At 39.6% G+C, this 17,075-nt stretch overlaps 1 protein-coding gene across 8 annotated transcripts in view; it reads left to right on the top strand.

Annotated features, from left to right (window-relative positions):
* stxbp1b (syntaxin binding protein 1b) overlaps positions 1 to 17,075 on the top strand; it is a 161,238-nt gene that overhangs the window by 98,952 nt on the left and 45,211 nt on the right. For all 8 annotated transcript variants that reach the window (XM_061928641.1, XM_061928637.1, XM_061928638.1 and 5 more), the window contains 4 exons: positions 3,218 to 3,325; positions 3,760 to 3,820; positions 11,331 to 11,396; positions 12,926 to 13,006. In XM_061928641.1, coding sequence (XP_061784625.1) covers positions 3,218 to 3,325; positions 3,760 to 3,820; positions 11,331 to 11,396; positions 12,926 to 13,006 — 316 coding nt within the window. The remainder of the gene's footprint in view (positions 1 to 3,217; positions 3,326 to 3,759; positions 3,821 to 11,330; positions 11,397 to 12,925; positions 13,007 to 17,075) is intronic.

Below are 17,075 nucleotides of genomic sequence, written 5' to 3'. Positions count from 1 at the left end.
TATTTTATTATATATATATATATATTTATTTTATTATATATATATATATATATATATATATATATATATATATATATATATACAGGCCCGGCCCTAACCAATCTGGCGCCCTAGGCAAGATTTTAGGTGGCGCCCTCCCACATCGGCAGTGAAGTGTATATACTCACAAGAAACCGAATAGCTTTGTCTTTGACCTTTTTTTTTTACTTACAACTATACCTAATATATAAAGGGGTGGAAAAGTGACTATTACCTGCAGGGTAGTGATGGGTTGATGAGGCGTCATGAAGCGTCTCGACACATTGCAAATCTGTATTGATACTGTGTCGATACTGTGTCACTAAATACTGACATCTGCTGTACATTAAAAATCCCTACAGGTAACCTATGGACCGACTCAACTGACACTGATTTTATGACCTAGTATATACAATAATATAAACCAAGTCATTGTATTTCATTTAGGATTATTTCATATCTTCATTGAGTTAATCAATGAATCAATCAAGTTAATCATCAGAGTATATACATTGAATTATTTACATTATTTACAATCCGGGGTGTGGGATATAGAAAGGGGGGGGTTAAGTTTGGTTGTTATCAACACTTCAGTCGTCTCTTCTTAGTTATTATTTCTCCGGCTGTAGAAAAGACCCGCTCACAGGGCACAGAGGAGGCGTCAGTGCGACACAGTACGCGTATCGGTCACGTGACCAAAACAGCTCATGATCGGTCACGTGACTTTCTAAAGGCGGTACGCGCACCGACACAGGGTTTCGCAGCTCGACGCATGCGCCGATGCATCGGTGTTGCCGGACCCATCACTACTGCAGGGCAAACATTAGCTAACCAGAAGGCAATAACAATGTAAACAAAAAACACCTGCTTAAAAGATCTAATACAAATGTCCCTGAGGAATGTATAGGTGGGAGTACTGTAATTACCTAACGTTACATTATTATTTTCCATAACAATTCAGCCCCCTCCACAATATTAACCCGACGTTAAAACAGAACTAGCTATTTATTGATTAGCAATTGCCGAATCATGTAACATTAGCTTAATGCTAAAAAGCCAGGTTACTATCACATTCTGTAACAGACAAATAATTTCATGTAGGCTAACGTTACCTACCTGCTACCTCTGTCTTTTCTCGTTTCTCCTCCTCTTCTTTTCTCTTTTTTCTTCCCTGGGCACCTGACAGTTTTGGCCGTTTTGACATCTTGTGTTGATTTTTTTGATGTGATGACGTCCAAAAAGAGTCATGATACGGGAAGGGAGGGGGCGCACCGTAATAATATTTCTATTAAATAGGCTTTTCTTTGCATTTTAATTAACGTGGGATTATTTTTTGTATTTAGAAATAATACTACCAACTTTTTTTTTGTTTTTTTCCTCCAACATTTGTGGCACTGGCGTGGCGCCCCCTGATGGACGGCGCCCTTAGCATTTGCCTATACGGCCTATGCCAAGGGCCGGCCCTGATATATATATAAATACTTGAATTTCAGTGTTCATTTATGATGATGCATTGCTGTGTGGCACGCACAAAAGTGCTTTCATCAAATGCACTAGATGGCAGTATTGTCCTGTTTAAGAGTGTCACAACATTGCTGTTTACGGCAGACGAACTGCTTTATGGTATACAAAAACGTGACTGCTGTTGTTGAGTGTTGTTGCCGCGCTGGGAGGATGTTAATGAAACTGCCTAACAATAAACCCACATAAGAAACCAAGAACTCGCCCTCCATCATTCTACAGTTATAACGTTATTGGGCAGGTATGCTGTTTATGTTGTGGGTTAGCTGGACTCAGGTCCATGAGGACCTGAGTCCGCCTGAATTTCGGGAGATTTTCGGGAGAAAATTTGTCCCGGGAGGTTTTCGGGAGAGGCGCTGAATTTCGGGAGTCTTCCGGAAAATCCGGGAGGGTTGGCAAGTATGGCTAAACGTAAACTATGGTCAACCTGCAAATCAATGCAGTTCTATGCCGCTAGAGAAAGCTCAAACAAAATCTCGTTGACATGACACTTAAGTGGTATTATGACAATGACAATAAAATAATTGATTGAGTGATTGATTGACAGAGACTGAAATTGCGTTTCTCCCATACTCCAATGTGCAATATTAAAACAAGATTATGCAGATCCCAAATACACATAAGAAGGTACAAACAGGTAAAAAAAAAGTTGTTTTTTCATAATATTGCAAAACAAAACGCCAGATAATATGTCTAATAGGTGCCATTTACACACCGTAATAATGATGAAGCACAGCTGACTACGGTAGCCGTAATGCTCCGACAATCCATCAAGTGGTGCGGCTTCATAGTTTACCAAAGTCGTACTAAAACATTTTGACAGATTTTTGAGCGACAAGTGTAATGTTCTATATTCTCAATGGAACATTTTAAGTTTTGTTGTTGTTTGCTGGCGTCATCTTGCAGTCTACACGCATCTCTTATGTGTGACTGCCATCTACTGGTCAGAATTATCATTACACCATGTACCAAATAAAATAGCTTCCAGGTCGGTAAGAACAACCAGAAATATTCTGTACATTAGGCGCACTGGGTTACAAGGCGCATTGTCGATTTTTGAGAAATTGAAAGGATTTTAAATGCGTCTTATAGTCCGAAAAATACGGTACTTTATTTTCCCTATGCACAATGTACAGGTAAATATCTTATCTGCATTAATGTGCCTGCATTAGCAGCAAGTGTGCAGTGCCCGGGGACCAAATCCCAATCTTGTATTCGATCCTTGACTAATGGACTCTTACTCATTCATTTAACATGTCCCATCTATCTTATTCCCTGTTAGTGCCTATGTTAGTTTTATAAGATTTTACTGTAATATTTTGTTTGTTTTTCATTTGTGTTGCCAGGATTTTTTGAGCTGCTGTAACACATTTAAATTAGACTGACGTGCACATTACCCTCCTGATGCTACTTCATGATATCTTAACTCATTCTGATGCAACATCATCTAAATCATGCCCAGTCAATAACATTCAAACAAAGTCAACACTTTTAAGATCATCCTGAAAGTTGTAAGGAGAAAGGGAGTATAACATGTGCCATTACAGGGTTTGTTTTTTTGGGGTAAATTCCTGACTTTTTTACCTTATTCTATTTGTATATTGCATGTGTATGTATGTGTTTGTATATTTTCACACAATGCTATACTCACTCTATACCGTATATGTCTCTGGGACAGGTTTGAGACCAGTGGAATGGGGGAGACTAGGACAAAAGAGGTATTGCTGGATGAGGATGATGATCTATGGTTGACACTGAGACACAAACACATTGCTGAAGTTTCAACGTGAGTTTCACGTGTGTCTGTGTTATTCTAGTTATATTACAAAAATAAAACAATAGCAGCTACTCCTTTAAATTTAGTACTGGAATAATTTGCAGACTATGTAAATCAGTGATTTTCAACCACGGTGCTGCAGCACAGTCGTGTGCCTTGAGAGACTATCACGTGTGCTGCACAAAATTATCCAATTTCACTTAATTGGTTTGAAAATGATTTGTTTACTGCAAATACTGTGTCCTGTTCTATCTATTCTAACATAATAAGTCAGGACATGCTTGTTTGTCTGTGAGCTTTTTCTAATGCAAAATATGTGCCTCAGCTCAATGAAGTTTGGAAAACACCGCTTTTGATTGTAAAAAATATATTCTTTAAATTTTTCAACTAACTTTGTCACCTGATTTGTTTTTTGTGTTGTGTTTGTGTTGATGTTTCCCCAGGGCTGTAACTCGTTCTCTAAAAGAATTTTCTGCCAGCAAAAAAATGAACACTGGAGAAAAGGTAGATTACTACTACTCTGGAGGAATGTAATTTATTTGTTTCATAACATTTTCCCGTGGTACATGTTATGGATTAAACAATATGATGTATAACTCTAATGTTTACATGGGAAACCAGTTCAAAGTCCTTTTAAAAAAAAATTACGCAATGTACCATACTGGAGAACTTTAAAAAGCGGTCCGTATTAAAAAAAACTGATAAAATAGTTGGCAAACTAAGCATTGTCTTAATTGCAATGCAAGCTGGAATCAAATGATTCAGGCTAGCAGCCCAGGTAGCAAAATATAACTGGACCAGATATGGGCCGGATGAACAAAAAAATCCGGTGCAGATCTGTTTTACCCATTTGAGCCCGTGTCTTTTTGCACCTTAGCATTGATCTGATACGGACTAATTTTTCCAGATCTGATACAGCTTTGGGCCAAATCTGTTCCAAAGCGGCAGAAAAGAAGGTCACATACGGCCCAAATACGCGTTACCCAAATATTACATTCGGACCAGCTCTGGACCAGATGTGGTCCGAGTTATTACCAAATATTTTCTTAGCATTGATTTGCATCATATTTTAATGTATCATACAAAGAAAATAAAGTTTGTCTATTTATTTTCATTAGGTTTTTTTAAAGATCTATTTATTGATGGTACAGAAAAGCAGTTACATTGCAAAGAATTAGCAGCACGAGCTTTTGCAGCTAGTGGGTGATTGCTTTTAATGCCATTTTTTCACCCGAGAGAGTGTTGTCCAATATACAACCTAGGTAAATTACCTTGTACCTTGCTGGTGATTATAGTATCATCCAAAACTGCATACGAACTCACACCAAAATGCATGAACCTTGTGGCATTGTTTAACACGAGTATCCAAAATTATAACAACATTTATACATCAGAAAAGACCAAATTCATCATAGGTCCCCTTCAAGTTTTTGAAAAGGTACACAACTTTACAATACATTACAACTGAATTATTTCTAACTGTCATGCCCATACAGTAGACTTAATTTGTCACATCTTTTCTGACAAAGTCTATGAACATGAATTTTAATGATTGTCCTGAGAATATTTTAATATGTTTTTTTTTCTTGATAATTATCTCGGATTGATTGTAGAGTAGAATAATATTTATCATGGAAATCTTCTGAAAACTACACACACATTTGAAGTGAAGTGAAGTGAATTATATTTATATAGCGCTTTTCTCTAGTGACTCAAAGCGCTTTACATAGTGAAACCCAATACCTAAGTTACATTTAAACCAGTGTGGGTGGCACTGGGAGCAGGTGGGTAAAGTGTCTTACCCAAAGACACAACGACAGTGACTAGGATGGCGGAAGCAGGGATCGAACCTGGAACCCTCAAGTTGCTGGCCTGGCCGCTCTACCAACCGAGCTGTGCCGCCCCTATGAGAAACATGACATTACAAAGTCTTACCTGCATTTTTTTTAAACATCCCCTTACATCACTAAATTCTAAAATCATAAAAGGTACAATATTTTCACTATGGCTGGGAATAAGATTTTTTAAGTTCTTCATCGGTTCTTGTTTTTATTCTTATTTTGAAAAAAAGATGACAAAAAGGTGGATTAGCATCAATGTTGTTTAGTTTAGAGCTAACATGACCTTACAAAGCTTACAGTGGGGTATTAAGAGGCACATAACATGGAAAAAAATATTTGAAAATAAAAATAATTTAAAAATTTGTAGAGTTTAAAAATAAACGTATGTGGAAATTATGCAAGAATGTAACATTTCATAAAAAAATTTAAACTTTTAAGAATCTATGTCATCTGCCTATAAAATATACAGTGCAAAAGTTTGTTTAGATTTACGAGGTTATAATATTATAATGACATAGGCTCATAACAGGGCTCATAATAAAAGCGCTTATTCTGCCCCGGCCGCCGCCATGTTGCTGTCTTATGTCACTATGCGCGTAGCATAATGACATCATACTTACCCACAAGAACCGTTAACAGAATATTTTGGAAAAGCGATTCCAAGGAATTCATGCACTTGGAAGCAGTTTTGGACAAAAAAACGTTTTTTATTCTATCCCTAATCATTACAGCATTAAAGCCACAGTATGATATCATTGTAGTATTGTCAAAAAAAGATGACTTAATAAAAATGACATTGTGTGCAAGATGAAGTGACATGAATGTTGACAACAAACACACTTACATTTAAACAATAAACTAATCTTAGTTATTACAAAAATATGTTTAAGTGCAAAGAATAATGCAGCAACATCCAGTGTTCCAAGTAAAACGCAAATATATACAAATACAAAAACTTTCAGTTGAGTGTCTATAAAGTGACGATGTAAACATACAAAAACCGGTACCAAAATATTGGTTTTTGTTTGGGGGCTCTAGGGTTGTCCCGACAAACCTAGAGCCCCCAAACATAAACATTCATAACGAGCATTAGTTTAAAAAAAACACTTACTTTTGATACTTTTCGCCGTCCATGATGTTGACTCGCTTCCCGTCCTCTGCAGTGACATCACACACTAACTGGTAAACTTAGAATCATGGCGCGTCTGGTCTGCGGAGTCCGCCCCTAAACAGGCCCTAAACAATCATTTGGACTGTCAATCTGAGAGTCCCAGCCACAACTCAATCAATCAATCAATGTTTATTTATATAGCCCTAAATCACAAGTGTCTCAAAGGGCTGCACAAGCCACAACGACATCCTCGGTACAGAGCCCACATAAGGGCAAGGAAAACTCACCCCAGTGGGACGTCAATGTAAATGACTATGAGAAACCTTGGAGAGGACCGCATATGTGGGTAACCCCCCCGACCCCCCTCTAGGGGAGACCGAAAGCAATGGATGTCGAATGGGTCTGACATAATATTGTGAAAGTCCAGTCCATAGTGGATCTAACATATTAGTAAGAGACCAGTCCATAGTGGATCTAACATAGTAGTGAGAGCCCAGTCCATAGTGGGGCCAGCAGGAACCCATCCCGAGCGGAGACGGGTCAGCAGCGTATAGATGTCTCCAACCGATGCACAGGCAAGCGGTCCACCCCGGGTCCCGACTCTGGACAGCCAGCAATTCATCCATGGCCACCGGACCTGTGTCCCCCCCACTCCACAAGAGATAGGGGGGCAGAGGAGAAAAGAATAGAAACGGCAGATCAACTGGTCTAAAAAGGGGGTCTGTTTAAAGGCTAGAGTATACAAATGAGTTTTAAGATGGGACTTAAATGCTTCTACTGAGGTAGCATCTCTAACTGTTAAAGGGAGGGCATTCCATAGTACTGTAGCCCGAATAGAAAATGTTCTATAGCCCGCAGACTATTTTTGGGCTCTGGGAATCACTAATAAGCTGGAGTTCTTTGAATGCAGATTTCTTGCCGGGACATATGGTACAATACAATTGGCAAGATAAGCTAGAGCTAGACCGAAAAAGTATTTTATAAGTAAGTAGTAAAACCTTAAAGTCACATCTTAAGTGCACAGGAAGCCAGTGCAGGTGAGCCAGTATATGATCAAACTTTCTTGTTCTTGTCAAAAGTCTAGCAGCCGCATTTTGTACCAACTGTAATCTTTTAATGCTAGACATATGGGGACCCGAAAATAAGACGTTACAGTAATCGAGACGAGACGTAACGAATGCATGAATAATGATCTCAGCATCGCTTGTGGACAAAATGGAATGAATTTTAGCGATATTACGGCCGTTTTAGTAACACTCTTAATGTGTGACTCAAACGAGAGAGTTGGGTCGAAGATAATACCCATATTCTTTACCGAGTTGCCTTGTGTAATTGTTTGGTTGTCAAATGTTAGGTGTTAAGGTGGTGTTATTAAATAGATGTCGGTGTCTAGCAGGACCCATAATCAGCATTTCCGTTTTGTTGGCGGTATCGGAAGCAGCGCTAAGATCAAGAAGCAGCAATTTAGATGACGCATCAGAATCCATCGTTAACAATAGATCATTAGTAATTTTTGCGAGGGCTGTCTCTGTAGAGTGATTTTCCCTGAAACCGGATTGAAAAGGTTCACAGAGATAGTTAGACATTAAGTGTTCATTTAGCTGCTGTGCAACAATTTTTTCGAGGATTTTCGAAATAAAGGGAAGGTGGGACACCGGTCGGTAGTTTACCATGAGGTCAGGATCGAGGTTAGGTCTTTTAAGCAGAGGATGAATAACCGCTTTTTTGAATGCTAGGGGAACAGTGCCAGAGGAAAGTGATAAGTTTATAATATTTAGCACTGATGGACCTAATAATACAAAAAGCTCCTTGATAAGTTTCCCAGGAAGTGGGTCAAGTAAACATGTTGTTTGTTTTATCCCACTTACACGCCGTAACAATTCCTCTAATGTTATTTCATCAAAAGGAGAGAGACTATTTTGGAGGGCAGTATCCGTCGTATATACAGTCGTATCTGTGTTAATAGAACCCAGTTGTAGCTGGGAGCGTTGTCTTTAATCTCCTTTCTAATGAGTTCAATTTTCTTATTAAAGAAATTCATAAAGTCATATGCCGAGTGGGTGGAGCCACTGGGAGGAGTCCCTTGTTGGGTTAGTGATGCTACTGTACTAATCAAAAATTTAGGATCGTTTGTGTTGAGGCGGATGAGATTTGAGTAATATTTAGCTTTAGCTAAGGAAAGCATGCGTTTATAAGTTATTAAACTATCACTCCATGCTTGATGGAAAACCTCAAGTTTAGTCGCGTGCCATTTGCGTTCCAGCTTTCTACATGATAATTAATGAGCTCTAGTTTCTTCTGTAAACCATGGGGTACGCTTTTTAGGGGCCCTTTTTAGCTTTAGCGGTGCTATACTGTCAATGGTTTCGCGCAGGGCGTCGTCAAAGTTGTTAGTGAGGTTATCAATAGAGTCCACATAATTTGAGATTGGTGCCATTACCGAAGGCAGTAGGTCAGCAAGAGTCATCGTTGTGGCAGCATTAATGTTGCGGCTGCTATAGCAGTTATTATTATTATTATTAGCTTGTTGACAATGAGTCAGAACTTCAAATGTTATAAAGTAATGATCGGACATTACTTTAGTATACGGGAGTATCATAACTTTGGAGGTGGTGACACCCCTGACAAGCACTAGATCTATCGTATTACCGTTGCGAGGCGTGGGTTCATTTATTATTTGTGCAAGACCACAGCTATCAATTATAGTCTGGAGCGCCACGCACTGAGGGTCCGATGGGGTATTCATATGGATATTAAAGTCCCCCATTATGATTATATTGTCGGCGTGCATCACTAGATCAGCAACTCTGAGAATTCACTGATAAAGTCCGAATAGGGCCCTGGGGGGGCGGTAGATAACAGCCAGGTCGAGAGGCAGCGGTGTGACAGACCTCATAGTAAGCACCTCAAACGATTTATATTCATTATTTAGGTTAGGGGTAAGGTTAAAGTTTTCATTGTATATTAGTGTGACCCCCCCCCCCCCTTTTTAAGGGGACGGGCAATATGTGCATTCGTATAGTTAGGAGGAGATGTCTCATTTATCGTCTAATCTGCTATATCTCTCATCATTGCCTCTCGCAGGCAGGGGGCCAGAGACAATTACTCGATGCCTGGACATCTTTTTAGCGAGATCACAAGTCCTGGCTATGTTTCTCTTTGTAATCTCTGACTGTCTCATCCTACTGTCATTGGAGCCAACGTAAACAACTATATTCACATAACTAGTGGTGCGATTAGCCTGTCGTACGTGTTTACTAGGCCTGTTGCGAGTTAGCTCCCTAAGATTAGCTTCAATGTCAGGTGCTCTGGCCCCGGGAGTACACTTAATTTGCTAAGCTTTATGTTTCGGGTGATGGAGTCCCCTATGACTAAGGTGTGGTGCCCGGTAGACTGGGGTGTAGGACTAGCTAAAGGGCTAAATCTATTATGCGTCTCAACCGGTACACCGTAGTTTATAGGTCGCCTAGGACTGCTATAAACTGGGCTAGTTAGCTCACTACAGTTAACGCTAGCAGATGTGTCCGCAACATCTAAAGTTACGAGATTACTCTGCTCTAACTGGCGGACACGGCCCTCTAGCAGAGCCAGTCTATCCATGAGTAAGGTGCACGAAGCGCAGGAAGCCATACTCTAGGAATTTTCTGTCACCGAGTGAAGTTCCTGCTGTCTTCTGGGAAGTGGGGGCCAGATTCCTTCTGACCGACGCCGCCTTTCTCCGCACTAGCTTTGTTAGCTTAGCAGCTAGCTAGCTGAGGGAGGGGTGGTGAGACAGAGATCGGGTGATTTGCAAGTTAAATAGGACTACTAAATATGTTTGGGAAGTAGTAAAGAAAGCTGCAAAACAATTAAAAGCACACAGATAGAACGATACTTAGCTTTTTCGCAACAGCGAGCAGTCAGCGAGAAGTCACGCATGGCGAACCGGAACCGGAAGTCGTGAACCGAAGTCTGCACATTATAATGGGATTCAGTCTGGTCCACATCTATATGGATCTGGTCATTTGAAAGCGGATCTGGCACAGTCTGATCTGCTATCTGGGAGGCGATGGTAAAAATTCGAAAGGTGTTGCTGGTCTTTTGCCAAATATTTTCTGATTTCAGTTTTTTAAATTTGAGTCACTTGAGACTAAAGATTAAGGTTCTATTTTTAACATATGTCATACTTTCTTTCATGTAAACTGGATATTGAGACTTGAGCTCATGCCTCCTCAATTCCAATATTTGATTGGTTCAAGTGATGTTAGGTAAAGTGTATTTAATTCACATAGTGCCACTCAAAACACAATTTCTCTGGTACGTCACAAAGTACTGTACAGATGGACCAGACCTATACACACACTCCTACTGAACTCCCATAGGACCAACCATTTAACGACGGACGCTCGGAAGAACTCCCTCTAACAAAGAAACTTTAAACAGAACTCAGACTCAATGTGGGGTGGCTTTTTGCCTCGACTTGGTGGGTCCAGATAGAGAGAGTATAACGACAGAGGGAAGATAGCAAGAGAAGGATGACTTGTGGGAGGAATGAGAAAAGTATGCTTACAACTGCTGTATAACTACTAGCAGTAACAGTACTAGACTGATGAATAATAAAGATAATGGTCTGTTTTAAAATATAATTCTGACTATAATAACTTAAATTAATATTAATGGTTTTATTACTTTTTCAAACAATGTACAACAAAAGAAAGACACTTTGTATATCCACAATTGTGTTCTTATTTGCATAAAAGGTCATGAGTACTATATACGGTGTGCTATTAATCAAAATGACTTATGACACACAGTTCACACAAAAATATCTAGACACAAACTATTATTGATTATTTTAAAATGTTTCTTCTTTGCTGGAATAGTGTGGGCATGAGTGGGAACTCCATAAAGTTCATAAACGCTATTGAATGAGTTGGGTGTGGAAACAAACGACTTTGGGATGGACTAGAACCAAGTTGGTGAGCCACTATGCCCTCCTCCAGGACAAACATCAAGGAGCCGCTTGAGGTGGAGTTAGAGAGCATTTTTTTTAATTATTCATTCTCTCATCACTGTTTTCTAGACCACAATGAAGGAATTGTCACAGATGCTGAAAAAAATGCCTCAGTATCAAAAAGAACTAAGCAAGGTAAGAACAAATACACTATACTTTAGGTAAACGTTATGCATACATACTATCGTTGCTCACATAGATATTCTCAAGTAGTAAACATATTGTTACTGTATTGTTGTAAAGTTGTTGGTCCCCCCCCCCCGGCAACAAGATGTAGTGATTCAAGAACTGGATATTTTGTGCATGCACAGATTAAATCTTGATACTCTGAATGTATTTACTCTTCAATCGGTGGTTTCATCAGGAAATCCGTCTCTTTAATAATCTTGCTCACAGGTAGGCTATGGCAATGCTAGCTAATTTCAATAACGCTTGTCGTTACCAATGGTCTGTGTCAGCTGTTTTTGTAGTTTGATAAACAATTACAACATCTTCTTAACTCTCCGAAAGGGGTGCCGTGTGGCAGAACTGCAAGGGTCACAGTCATGTGACACCATCCAAACACATTTCGGGAGAACATCTGCACCGTAACACTACATAAACACAACAGAACAAATACCCAGAATCCCATGCAGCCCTGACTCTTCCGGGCTACATTATACACCCCCGCTACCAAACCCCACCCACCTCAACCGACGCACAGAGAGAGAGGGGGGGGGGGGGGTTGATGTGTGAGGGAGCAGGGTTGGGGTGGGGTTTGGTGGTAGCAGGGGTGTATAATGTAGCCCGGAAGAGTCAGGGCTGCATGGAATTCTGGGTATTTGTTCTGTTGTGTTTATGTTGTGTTAAGGTGCAGATGTTCTCCCGAAATGTGTTTGTCATTGTTGTTTGGTTTTGGTTCAAAGTGTGGCGCATTATTAGTAAGAGTGTTAAACTTGTTTTATATGGCCACCGTCAGTGTAACCTGTGTGGCTGTTGACCAAGTATGCCTTGCTGTCACTTACGTGTGCAAGCAGAAGATGCACATAACAAGAGGCTGGGCTGGCACGCTGTTGATACAAATTGTAGAGGGCGCTAAATGCTGTACCATCATGGCACACCCTTATTATTATTGTAAGGGTGAAAATCGGAGAATATTAATCCTGGGAGGTTTCTGCGAGAGGCACTGAAATCCGGAAGTCTCCCGGGAAAATCGGGGGGGTCGGCAAGTATGCAGCTGAGCCCCCCGGCCGGAGCCGCGGGTTGCCGACCCCTGGTATAGGTCATTCAGTGCTGGAAGTAGTCCCTTAAAACTGGTCAGGAATAATTAAATAGAAGTAAACTACAATTCTATGAATCCCGGAGGACCTGCAGAGTGTTAAATCACTGTCTTTGGGAGAAGATACTGTAGAGGCTGATTTCTTCATGAAACTGGGATAGGCTCCAGCAGGCCCTGCGACCCCGAGAGGGACAAGCGGTAGAAAATGGATGGATGGACTAGAAAACATAACCTATCCAGGAGCTCTTAAGTAAATGTGTTCAGATACTGTAGCATCTCAACCTGGGCATGCACAAGACAAAAATATCTAGTTGTTAAAGTATAGCCTCGAGCAATTCTCGAGAATTTATAAATCCATACATGTTTGAAAATGCCTTCACTAAAATAATCTATTTAATCTTTTTAGTATTCCACCCATCTGCACCTGGCTGAGGATTGTATGAACCGCTACCAGGGGACTGTTGACAAGCTCTGTCGTGTAGAACAGGTAAATAAGGCTTCCCCTCGATACATTATGAAATCATATAATATTACTGACTGCAGAGCTGCACTGTGCTATCTTAACTCAGAATTAACAGCACAGGATTATTATTATTATTATATTGGACAGAAGAACGTGTGGCTCAGATGTGTGGTGCCCTCTCTGGTTTGTTATGAATAAAATTGCTAAGTTGCTAAACACTGATATGTCCTGCTACGTCTTCTTATTCTGCGGCAGAACAGAACCGGCAGATCTAAAAATACTCTGCGTGGAATTCTAACTAAAAGTCTCTGTATGCCAGAAACCCTAAATTTGCAAACATACTAAAATATTTTAGCAACTAAAACCGGTCGCACCATTACGCAATTAGTAGAAGTAGAATGTATAACCCCACCTCATACCACACCCCCTCCATGCGGGATTTTACCTAAGAAGGTCAATGCAGAGTGACTTGAGAATCAGCATTTTGCAGAGACAAAGTTTGAAGAGTTGGAGTCATGTTGCACTGCCTTTATGCTCTGCACAAAACTTGTGGTTAAAAAGTGAACAAATATCAAAGTACACATTTTCATTTTTAGCTTGCATGTTTTAAGATTTTTATCTAATGATGCAATAGATAACAATTTTAGATTACATTAAATGGAGTGACACCTAGGTTTTACTCCATTTATTGTGTTCAGAAATTGTCATCAAATGCATCAAAGGTGGCTGCAAAGACGCATCTGTCCTTAAAGTCAAAACATGGATGAAGTTATACCACACATTAATTGCTGTAATTCCACAGTTATTTTATGAAAATTTAACATTTTGCTGACATAAACACCATGGAAATATTAGGAATATTATTATTATTATGAGGAACAAAGTTAATGTTATAGTTATAAATTACATTAAAACAAACACAACTAATAGGAGTAACTTAATCCATCGGGTTCCGACACTTTCCAAAATGCTGGTACAGGTACATTTTAATATTGACGACATACTTGACATACTGTATGGGACGAAGAGCTGCCCTATTTTTTGATACATTTTCCAAAGTAGAGCAAGGCAGGTCTGAGGACATGCACATTGGGCTTGCGTGGCAGCTTGTAAACTTAAACCCAAACAATTATTTAATTGATAACTTGATGTTTATTTTAGATGTATATTATTAAATTTGTTAATCTCTCATTATGAAAATACAATGGTGAAATATCCACGAGATTCGTTGCTTAAGTATCTTTTTGTAAGAATGCCAAGATATGTGTAATACTTTCTGTTACCACGGTGATCAATCTATTACACTCTCTGTAGTTTCCTAATGAAGCCTTATCTTAGGTTGCCTCTACACTAAGGTTATACAGGGTATAACCCACTTAACCTTGCCTCTGTCCACACACACAGACAATGCCATCGTTTAAGCTTTGGTTTAAGACCCCTTTCCCCCTCCGTCCGCGGTCGCAACGCGACCTAGTAGGCATGCGCGGAAAATGGCAGACGCGCATTTATATTACGTCATAGTCACCTCTGACCTGGAAGTGTATCCTTTTACAATATTGAAGAGATGCAAGCAATATGTTCATTTCAATTTCTTATCTGCGACTTGTTGTGCGAAGATACCGAAAATGGCTGTGAGTGTAACCAATAAGAGGGATTTCTTTGTCTGGACCAACGACGAGGTGGAGTTGTTACTGAAAGTAACAAACGATTACCAAAACCTCCATGGATACAGTTTGCTTTGCCCGTTCATTGCACGATGGACGGGCATTTGCTGTTTTCCGAAGTCTTCCCTCGTCGGCCAAGTAATACAAAGTACACGCTACCTTTTTATCACATCTACAGTAGCCAGCATTCTCGTTGTATCCCCTTCGACAAATGGAGTAAGTTTTTCGTCAAGTATAATCGCAGCTGACCTGGACATTTGAAAGTTCTCTTGCCATTCCTCTGGCACAACACACTCTTTGACAAACATATACCACCAGGCTGCCGTTTTTCCAGGCCTTATCCAAAACCGTCGCTCAACATTGCTATCCGAAATAGCTGCAATCGCACGTTTCTTTCTCTCAAGGTGGTCATGTGTGATTTCTACAAGCGCCTGTACATGTAGAAGAAGGAGAAATACAGGCATGTCTGGATGATTTGCCTCTATATTTCTAGTGTTTACCTCTGAGTGGAAACAGGTTGTGATGAAGCTGGCTGTGGCGCGTTGTTTCTGACGTCACTTTCTCTCCAAAACTCAGTTTATAAACGATCACAGTCCATACACTGCAAAAACTGAAATCTAAGTAAGATTAAATATCTCAAATAAGGGTGATATTTGCTTATTTTCTGTCTGATAAGACAATTCTTCTCACTAAGCAGATTTTATGTTAGAGTGTTTTACTTGTTTTAAGTGTTTTGGTCCTAAATTATCTCAGTAAGATATTACAGCTTGTTGCTGAGATTTTATGACCTATATTGAAACTAGAATATCAACTGTTGCAAAGCTGTGTCATCAACACTCACAAGTATAAAACTACTTTTGTAAAGTAATAATTTCTTATTTCAAGCATGAAAAAAAAAATCATGACACAATTGTGTCTCATATTAAAACAGATGACAGCTGTTTTAATTTCAATGAAGCAATAGAAAATACGTACTCATATAGTAGCACAGTTGTTATTAGTGAGAATATACTTATTTTAAGGTATTTTTGGGTTCATTGAGGTTAGCTAATTTTACTTGTTTTGTAAAGTCTTGACAAGCCAAATGTTCTTGTTCTATTGGCAGATAATATTGCTTAGTTCAAATAAATTACCCCTGACTTTTTTTTCTTTTTCTTGTTTTTGAACACTGACTTTTTGCAGTGTACCGACCAAAGAGCCAGAGATTCAAGAAATAGACGGCGCACTTACCCGTGTAAAGAAATTACAAGGATGGTAACCTTAAACAATGGGTTAGTGTGACTGACACGTGGTTTAGGCGAAATAGTTATTTGTTTAAGGAGTTATCTGGCCTAATATAAACAGGCCTAAATGCTCCTTTACTTCCTTGTTCTCCTGCTTGCAGCAGAAGAAAAAAAAAAAGTCCAGACACTCCTCTTCGCTTTGTGTAACATTTACTTGAAAACTTAATCATTCCAAGATGCCAAACGATAACAATGTAAAAAGAAAAAAATGGTTTAAAGATAGATAAGAAATAAAGATAGAGGTAAAAAAAAAAAAAAAGGTGTGGCTCCACTCCACTATTTGTGACTGCATTACAAAGTGTCCTAAACCTTTTTACTACACAGATCCTTAAATGCAATTAAACAGATACACATGTGATCAGAAAACGAGAACATGTTCTTCAATATAATAAAAGCAATGTGGAATTGTACATTTCTCCAAATTATCAAACAAATATAGTAATTGCAATGAATTAAAGTGTGACTTAATTATTAATTACTTTAAACTTGCCCTATAAACATTTGCATATTTATAGAATGATAAATAAATGATAAATGGGTTGTACTTGTATAGCGCTTTTCTACCTTCAAGGTACTCAAAGCGCTTTGACACTACTTCCACATTTACCCATTCACACACACATTCACACACTGATGGAGGGAGCTGCCATGCAAGGCGCTAACCAGCACCCATCAGGAGCAAGGGTGAAGTGTCTTGCTCAGGACACAACGGACATGACGAGGTTGGTACTAGGTGGGGATTGAACCAGGGACCCTCGGGTCGCGCACGGCCATTCTTCCACTGCGCCACGCGGTAAATAGTCCCCTCTGGCTGAATAAACATAAAGCACCTTCCATACTAATGCAAATTAACCTAGGTAGTTTTTAGGCTCGTACACTTTCCATGCATATGTTGAAAAGCAGGTACAAGCGCTATTACATTTGAGTGACAAATTGTCACCAGAACTACCAGAACTTCTACCTTCCATGCCCAAGGTGGTGCCAAACGGTGGGTATGAACAGCCAATCTTGTCACTATTAGTCGTTTTCCGACTGTAGGGACTTTTTGGAGTTCCTATAACCTGCTGAGTCCCTGGGCCTTCTTTCGTCGTGTTCCGACATATGGAAACTAGGGACCATTTTAGCTCCTACTCTGAGACAGGGTCA

Source organism: Nerophis lumbriciformis, linkage group LG33, assembly GCF_033978685.3.
Source record: "Nerophis lumbriciformis linkage group LG33, RoL_Nlum_v2.1, whole genome shotgun sequence".
Taxonomy (NCBI): Eukaryota; Metazoa; Chordata; class Actinopteri; order Syngnathiformes; family Syngnathidae; genus Nerophis; species Nerophis lumbriciformis.
Note: the sequence above shows the minus strand (reverse complement) of the source record. Positions and strands in the feature narration are given on the sequence as shown.